At 48.1% G+C, this 10,011-nt stretch overlaps 1 protein-coding gene across 1 annotated transcript; it reads left to right on the top strand.

Annotated features, from left to right (window-relative positions):
- Window positions 1-2,631: 2,631 nt before the first annotated feature.
- Window positions 2,632-9,354, top strand: LOC139757740 (uncharacterized). Its single transcript, XM_071678493.1, has 2 exons — window positions 2,632-3,564; window positions 7,977-9,354. Exons 1-2 carry the CDS (start codon window positions 2,694-2,696, stop codon window positions 8,210-8,212), a joined length of 1,107 nt encoding a protein of 368 aa, XP_071534594.1. The 5' UTR covers window positions 2,632-2,693; the 3' UTR covers window positions 8,213-9,354.
- The last annotated feature ends 657 nt before the right edge of the window (window positions 9,355-10,011 follow it).

Below are 10,011 nucleotides of genomic sequence, written 5' to 3'. Positions count from 1 at the left end.
TGATGATTGGTGCACATGCACCTGGGCATGAGAAGAAAGATCATGAAAGGCAAGTGTTTTGGGAGCAGTTGAATGAGTGTGTTAGTGGTTTTGATGCACAAGACCGGGTAATACTGATAGGTAATTTGAATGCAGAGGTGAGTAATGTGGCAGTTGAGGGTATGACTGGTGTATATGGGGGTGTTCAGTGTTGTAAATGGAAATGATGAAGAGCTTGTAGATTTGTGTGCTGAAAAAGGACTGGTGATTCGGAATACCTGGTTTAAAAGAGAGGTATACATAGGTATACGTATGTGAGTAGGAAAGATGGTCAAAGGGCATAATCAGATTACGTGTTGATTTACAGGCGTGTTAAGAGAGACTTTTGGATGTTACTGCGTTGAGTGGGACAGCTGGTGGGATGTCTGTTACTATCTTGTGGCGGCGAAGGTGAAGATTTGTGGAGGTTTTCAAAAAAGAAGTGAGAATGTAGGGAAGAAGAGAGTGGTGAAAGTGGGATTGGAAAGGAGCCTTGTCTGAGGAAGTACCGGGAGAGACTGAGTGTAGAATGAAAAAAAGGTAAAGGCTAAGGCCGTAAGGAGAGTGGGTGAGGAAAGGGATGTATTAGGGAAGAAGTGATGGCATGTAAAAAAGATGCAAGTGGCATGAGAAAGGTGGGAGGTGGGCAGATAAGAAAGAGTAGTGGGATGAAGTAAAGTTGTTAGAAAAAGAGAAAAAAAGCCGTTTGGACGATATACTTGCAAAGAAGGCGTGCAAATGATTGAGATGTATAAGAGAAAGCAGCAGGAGGTCAAGAGGAAGATGCAAGAGTTGAAAAAGAGGACAAATGAGAGTTGGGATGAGAGAGTATCATTAAACTTTAGGGAGAATAAAAAGATGTTTTGGAAAAAGGTGAATAATGCAAGACAAAAGAACAAATGGGAACATCGATGAAGGAGGCAAGGGGGAAGTGATAACAAGTAGTGATGAAGTGAGGAGATGGAGTGAGTATTTTGAAGGTTTGTTGGATGTTTTTGATGATAGAGTGGCAGATGTAGGGTGTTTTGGTCGAGGTTGTGTGCGAAGTGAGAAAGTCAGGGAGAGTGGTTTGGCGAAGAGAGAACAGGTGGTGAAAGTCTTGCAGAAGATGAAATACGGTAAGGCGGCGGGTTTGGATGGGATTGCAGTGGAACTTAAGAAAGGAGGTGACTGTGTTGTTGATTGGTTGGTAAGGATATTCATTGTATGTATGGATCACGGTGAAGTGCCTGAGGATTGGCGGAACGCATGTATAGTGTCATCGTACAAAGGCAAAGGGGATAAAGGCGAGTGCTCAAACTACAAAATATGCAGCAACAGAAACTTTAAATTACAAGTTACATGACAAAAGTCTGACGACTCAATAATAAACACAGACAAACCAAACAAAAACTTAAAAAAACAAAAACAATGTAGTTCACTGGTTGATCCTAGAATCTTATACATTTTGTGCACTTCCCCATTTCCTACTTTACTTATCCTCAAACAAACTCCCTACCCCTAGCCTCACCCACAAATCCTCCAAAATTCTTTCATTCCCAACCCCAGACCTCCAATCGACGCCAAGCAAGAGTGACTTCCAACTTTAATTTAGCCACATCATCATCAGCCTGGGAAGAGAGTCAGTTAATGGTCGCCGATGATACAGCACTGGTGGCTGATTAAAGCAAGAAACTGTAGAAGTTGGTAAATGAGTTTGGAAAAGTGTGTAAAAGGAGAAAGTTGAGAGTAAATGTGAATAAGAGCAAGGTTATTAGGTACAGTAGGGTTGAGGGACAAGTCAATTGGGGTGTGAGTTTGAATGGAGAAAAACTGGAGGAAGTGAAGTGTTTTAGATATCTGGAAATGGACTTAGCAGAAAATGGAACCATGGAAGTAAGTCATAGGGTGGGGGAGGGGGCGAAGGTTCTGGGAGCGATGAAGAATGTGTGGAGAGAGAGAACGTTATCTCGGGAAAGCACAAATGGGTATGTTTGAGGGAATAGTGGTTCCAACAATGTTATATGGTTCGGGGCATAGGCTATATATAGGGATGTACAGAGAAGGGTGGATGTGTTGGAAATGAAATGTTTGAGGACAATATGTGATGTAAGGTGGTTTGATCGAGTAAGTAATAAAAGGGTAAGAGAGATGTGTGGTAGTAAAAAGAGTGTGGTTGAGAGAACAGAAGAGGGTGTATTGAAATGGCTTGGACATATAGAGAAAATGAGTGAGAAACGGTTGACAAAGAGTATACATGTGTCAGAATTGAAGGGAACAAGGAAAAGCGGGAAATCAAATTGGAGGTGGAAGGATGGAGTGAAAAAAAATTGAGTGATCAGGGCCTGAACACGCAGGAGGGTGAGAGGCTTGCAAGGAATAGAGTGAATTAGAACGATGTGGTATACCGAGATCGACGTGCTGTCAAAGGACTGAACCAGGGCATGTGAAACGTCTGGGGTAAACCATGGAAAGGTCGGGGGGAGAGAGAGAGAGAGAGAGAGAGAGAGAGAGAGAGAGAGAGAGAGAGAGAGAGAGAGAGAATGTGTGTGTGTGTGTGTGTGTGTGTGTGTGTGCAGTAGGCTCATGAAATATCCGGTCTGTGTAAACAGAGAGCGGATGATCCGCTGCTTCAGACACTAGTAGTGCAGCTGTGCGACGAACAGCTGGGAGTGAGCAGGGTTGGTTCTTGAAGGATGGAGAGGCGTCAGGTGGCAACGCTTGGGGTCACGTGGCTCTGCTGGATGCTGACCATCTCCCCAGGGTTACCTGCTTCACCCGTCACCTACAGGACAAAAGAGGCGTTGAAGATCCGACAGGAGGCCAGTGAGGAAGGTTCTACTGCCTTGATGACTCCTAGTCACCTCAAAGTGAAGACATCGGACATTGTCTTACTGCCACTCGGCGAGGAGGGAGAAGATTGTGCTTGTGATGTGTCTCTTGGTTACGGTCAGTCGACGGTAGTTGCTGAAGCCACAAGAACTGCTATAGGATATCAGGGAACTGTCTATTACTCGGCTAAGCAAGACTTTAGTGGCGTCACCCTTCTTCTCAGTCTAGCAGAACTGGATATGGAGCTTCGTATTACGAACAAAATATGCTTAAGCGGTCCGACATGGAAGAAATTATACTTCGAGGCTTATTGTGCTCTGAGTAATCATGCCTACATGTGGTACCTTTCCGTTCACGTAGACTCTTGTCTTCTATATTCTGAACCGGAGGGACAGTGCAACTCGCGGACGGCCCAAGGATTGAAGCTCACGGCTCATGGTCCCTCTTGCTGGAGAGCCACAACCCAAAGGTGCTCCTCCCTGACCGCAGACACTGAAGCAGTGTCGCCTTCAGTGACAAGATTCCCTAGTTACGAGGGTGACACGACCCAACTCCCGCCCCAAGACGGTGGAGGAGACGACGAGGCGCGGCTCACGTCCCAAGATTGTCGCCAAGTGGGTAGTCAGCAGGTAACAATATTCCTGGCGGCAGGAATACCTGTCCTCCTCCTCCTCCTCCTGCTGCTCCTGGTCGTCTTTGCTCTTATCAGACAACTAAGAGTGACGTCACAATTACGTACGTATGCTGTACTTTCACGATTTTTGTAGCGTTGGTTATTGATTCCTCAGAACGAAAAGTTACACTGCTAATGAAGGTAGGATTGTTGTAGGATCATCTGGAAATGTTGGTGCTTGAGGGATTGTCGTCCTACAGACTGCTGACACAACACCACTGGTCCCACAGACCACTGACAACACCACTGGTCCCACAGACCACTGGCACAACGCCACTGGTCCCAAAGACCACTGGCACAACGCCACTGGTTCCACACACCACTGACACACCACCAATTGTCCCACAGACCACTGGCACAACACCACTGGTCCCACAGACCACTGACACACCACCAATTGCCCCACAGACCACTGGCACAACACCACTGGTCCCACAGACCACTGGCACACCACCAATTGTCCTACAAGCCACTGGCACTCCACCACTGGTCCTACAGACTTATCGCACAACACCACTGGTCCCACAGACCACTGGCACACCACCAATTGCCCCACAGGCCACTGGCACAACACCACTGGTCCCATAGACCACTGGCACACCACCAATTGTCCCACAGACCACTGGTACACCACCACTGATCCCACAGACCACTGATACAACACCACTGGTTCCACAGACCACTGGCACAACACTGGTCCCACAGACCACTGACGCAATACCACTGGTCACACACACCACTGACACAACACCACTGGTCCCACAGGCTACTGTCACAACACCACTGGTCTCACAGACCACTGGCACAACACCACTGGTACCACAGACCACTGACAACACCACTGGTCCCACAGACCAGTGGTACAACACCACTGGTTCCACAGACCACTGACACAACACCACTGGTTCCACAGACCACTGACACAACACCACTAGTTCAACAGACCACTGACACAACACCACTGGTCCCACAGACCACTGACACAACACCACTGGTCCCACAGACCACTGACAACACCACTGGCCCCACAAACCACTGGCACAACACCACTGATCCCACAGACCACTGGCACAACACCACTGGTTCCACAGACCTCTGGCACAACACCACTGGTCCCACAGACCACTGGCACAACACCACTGGTTCCACAGACCACTGGCACAACACCACTGTTTCCACAGACCACTGGAACAACATCACTGGTCCCACAGACCACTGACACAACACCACTGGTCCCACAGACCACTGGCACAACACCACTGGTTCCACAGACCACTGGCACAACACCACTGTTTCTACAGACCACTGGCACAACATCACTGGTCCCACAGACCACTGACACAACACCATTGGTCCCACAGACCACTGGCACAACACCAATGGTTCCATAGAACACTGACACAACACCACTGGTCCCACAGACCACTGACACAACACCACTGGTCCCACAGACCACTGGCACAACACCACTGGTTCCACAGACCACTGGCACAACACCACTGGTCCTACAGACCACTGGCACAACACTAGTCCTACAGACTGCTGACACAACACCACTGGTCCCACAGACCACTGGCACAACACCACTGGTCCCACATACCACTGGCACAACATCACTGGTCCCACAGACCACTGACAACACCACTGGTCCCACAGACCACTGACACAACACCACTGGTTCCACAGAACAGTGACACAACACCATTGGTCCCACAGACCACTGACACTACACCACCGGTCCCACAGACCACTGACAACACCATTGGTCCCTCAGACCACTGACACAACATCAAGGGACCTACAGACCACTGGCACAACACCACTGGTTCCACAGACCACTGGCACAACACTAGTCCTACAGACTGCTGACACAACACCACTGGTCCCACAGACCACTGGCACAACACCACTGGTTCCACAGACCACTGGCACAACACTCGTCCTACAGACTGCTGACAAACCACCACTGGTTCCACAGACCACTGGCACAACACCACTGGTTCCACAGACCACTGGCTCACCACAATTGGTCCCGCAGACCACTGACCACAGACACTGGCACAACACCACTGGTTCCACAGACCACTGGCACAACACTCGTCCTACAGACTGCTGACAAACCACCACTGGTTCCACAGACCACTGACACAACACAACTGGTCCCACAGACCACTGGCACAACACCACTGGTACCACAGACCACTGACACATCACCACTGGTCCTACAGACCACTGGCACAACACCACTGGTCCTACAGACCACTGGCACAACACCACTGGTTCCACAGACCACTGGCACACCACTGGTCCCACAGACCACTGACACAACACCAATGGTCCCACAGACCACTGGCACAATACCACTGGTTCCACAGACCACTATCAAACAACCACTGGTCCCACAGACCACTGAAACAACACTGGTGCAACAGATCACTGACACAAAACCACTGGACTCATAGACCACTGTCAGAACACCACTCGTCCTACAGACCACTGACACATCATTGGTCCCATAGACCACTGGCACAACACCACTGGTTCCACAGACCACTGACACAACACCACTGGTCGTAGAGAACACTGACACAACACCACTGGTCCCACAGACCACTGACACAACACCACTGGTCCCACAGACCATTAGCACAGCACCACTGGTCCCACAGACCACTGACTCACCACAACTGATTCCACAAACCACTGGCATAGCACTGGTTCTACAGACTACTGACACAACACCAATGGTCCCACAGACCACTGACACAACACCAGTGGTCCTACAGACCACTGATACAACATCACTGGTCCCTAAGACCACTGACACAACACCACTGGTTCCGCAGACCACTACCATACCACCACTGGGCGCACAGACCACTGAAACAATACTGGTCCAACAGACCACTGGCACAGCACCACTGGTCCCATTGACCAATGACACACCACCACTCGTCCCACAGACCACTGACTCTCCACTGGCCCCACAGACCACGGACACAACACCATTGGTCCTACAGACCACTGGCACAACACTCGCCCCACAGATTACTGACACAACACAACTGGTTCCACAGACCATAGGCACAACATAGCTGGTCCCAAAGACCCCTTACATGCCACAACTGGTCCCACAAACCACTGGCACAACACTGGTCCTACAGACTACTGACACAACACCACTGGTCCTACCGACTACTGAAATAACACCACTGGTTCTACACACCACTGACGCAACACAACTGTTCCCAGAGACCACTGACATAACAGCACTGGTTCCAAAGACCAATGGCACAACACCACTGGTCCTACAGACCACTGAAACAACACTGGTCCAACAGACCACTGACACAACACCACTGGTCCCATAGACCACTGACACATCACCACTGGTCCCACAGGCCACTGACAACACCACTAGTCCCACAGACCACTGACAACACCACAGGTCCCACAGACCACTGACACACCACCACTGGTCTCATAGACCATTGACACTACTGGCACCACAGACCACGGGCACAACACAATTGGTCCCACAGGCCACTGACACACCACTAGTTCTACAGACCACTGACACAACACCACTGGTCTCACAGACTACTGACACAATACTAATGGTCCCACAGACCACTGGCACAATACCACTGGTTCCACAGACCACAGGCACATCAGCACTGGTCTCTAGACCACTGACAAAGCACTGGTCCCACAAACCACTGGCACAACACCACTGATCCTACAGAACGCTGACACAACACTTCTAATCCCACACACCACTGACACAACACCACTGGTCCCACACACCACTGACACAACACCAGTGGTCCCACAGACCACAGACAGAACATCACTGGTCCCACAGACCACAGACAAAATGTCACTGGTCCCACAGACCACTGACAGAACACTACTGGTCTCAAAGATCACTGACACAACACCACTAGTCCCACAGACCACTGACACAACACTACTGGTTCCACAGACCACTGACACAACACCACTGGTCCCAGACCACTGACAACACCACTGGTTCCAACGCCCACTGACACAACACCACTGGTCCCACAGACCATTGACACAACACCACTGGTTCCAACGCCCACTGACACAACACCACTGGTTCCACAGACCACTGACACAACACCACTGGTTCCACAGACCACTGACAACACCACTGGTCCCACAGACCACTGACACAACACTACTGGTTCCAGAAGACTGATTAGTAAGAATTTTTTGTCACAAACAACAAAGTTAATCAACGGTTGATTTTCCTTTCTTTAAGAAAATGTTTACACTTGGTAAACAGTAAAAATCATCTCGTAAATTCTATTATAATGGATCAAAATAGAAGTAGAATAATAAAATCCTCATAACTCTTGTCTTTTCCATAATCATGTATAACACAGTGTTTTCCTCCAAGAAAACTGACATTGATAAGTCATAATCTCTCTTTCTCATGGTCCCACAGGAGCGGCTGGGGAGAAGTCAGCTGCTGTTGTCTGGTCACGTGACCGACCCTGCGAAGCGGACGGCCACATTTACGAAGAAATAAACTCATTTGGAGCGCAACAGCAGCAACAGCAACAGCAACAGCAGCAACAGCAGCGTGGCTCCTTCCACGGTAGTGAGAACAGCTTATACATGCCTTTCACCGAGGTGAATGGCTTGCAAGACACACAGTCACTTCCTCAGCACACTATGTAAAGTACAGCTGAATAATCTACATTCTACAATAAATAACTGAGCAGGAAAATATGCTGCAGGAGACTGGCAACGTGGCTCAGCACCTGGCAGGACCAGACGACACGTACTCCCCTCACCTTCTGACGTCATACAGTTGCTCCTCCCTCCCAGTCAGACAGTAAATATGGTCTGTGATGAACGACGGAAGGTTGCCAGCAGGTACACAGTCCAGGACCCACCCAGCTGGGGTGGCCTGAACTACTGGCTCAGGTGATAAGGAACATTGAAGTCGTGACAGCCGCCGTAACATAGGGAAAGTAAGGAACAATAGATCTCGACACTGATCGACTATTATTGGAAGATAAGCACGCATATCATTAATGTGTAATTAACTATCTGCTTTTATCATTTCAGTGTGGGTTGTACATATGTAGTTGCATCACATGGAATGTGTTCACGGGTTCACTGCTTAGTCTGTAAGAATCAAGCACAATGTATTGTTTAGTCTTGTGTAACATGTAAAGGTGACCTGCAGACGATACAAGGAAGACAAGAACGTTCCCCTAAACATGTCTTGTTAGGGAGGAATGGGTGTTGACAGGCCCAGATAAACGCTGGGCCCAGCACTAGTCAGGGACACACTGGCCAGCTTCGTCACACCGTCCACTAGTGTGTGTCGTAGTGTAATAAGACCAAAGTCCTGACTACTATAGATGTCCGTACCTATTATTCTAGTAAAACTACAAGGCCACCTGATCTTCACTGAGTACCTCGAAACGAAGAGATCCGATCTCCTTCTTACAAACTCAACCTTACATTATTACAGTACGTACAATCTCCCAAAAAAGTATCGATCCCCGGGTTTGGTTTCTGATAATTTACAACTGGCCGACCAAAATTAAACTTCATTTCGGTGCCACAATTACATCAGGGTGGCAACGAAGCCAAGGTTCATCTGGGTCAACCAATTGTCAATCATTAGAAACTTTAAGACCGGGGCCCGATACTATTTGGTCCATGTTCTCGCGAACAAAAAGAAGAACTTAACTGTTACGTTAAGTTAGGTGCAATGTAAAATCATGAACTGATTCGTTCATCATTCATCTCGTTTCTTAAATATGTTTGTTTATGATAACGAGAGAATAATATACAACTTACTAAGGTAACATCGTTTTATTCTACAATCATCTACATAACATACCTTGAAAAATATTTATCAACATTTTATGCTTAATCTATTATGGACGTAATTTCACTTACTAACGTCCCATTACGTGTGTGTATCAAGATATTCCTACGAAGCTCCATGGACTCAGGAATATATATTGCGGAAGATGAAAGCCGGCAAAGCAGCGGGTTTGGATGGTATTTCTGTGGAATTTATTTAAAAAAAGGGGGGGGGGGGGTGACAGCATTGTTGACTGGTTCGTAAGGTCATTTAATGTATGTATGACTCATGGTGAGGTGCCTGAGGATTGGCGGAATGCTTGCATAGTGCCATTGCACAAAGGCAAAGGGGATAAAGGTGAGTGCTCAAATTACAGAGGTATAAGTTTGTTGAGTATTCCTGGGAAATCATATGGGAGGGTATTGATTGAGAGGGTGAAGGCAGGTACAGAACATCAGATTAGGGAAGAGCAGTGTGGTTTCAGAAGTGGTAGAGGATGTGTGGATCAGGTGTTTGCTTTGAAGAATGTATGAGAAATACTTAGAAAAGCAAATGGATTTGTATGTAGCATTTATGGATCTGGAGAAGGCATATGATAGAGTTGATAGAGATGCTCTTTGGAAGGTAATAAGAATATATGGTGTGGGAGGCA

The sequence above is a fragment of the Panulirus ornatus genome, chromosome 28 (assembly GCF_036320965.1).
Source record: "Panulirus ornatus isolate Po-2019 chromosome 28, ASM3632096v1, whole genome shotgun sequence".
Lineage (NCBI taxonomy): Eukaryota > Metazoa > Arthropoda > Malacostraca > Decapoda > Palinuridae > Panulirus > Panulirus ornatus.
This window is presented reverse-complemented; position numbering and strand designations above follow the sequence as displayed.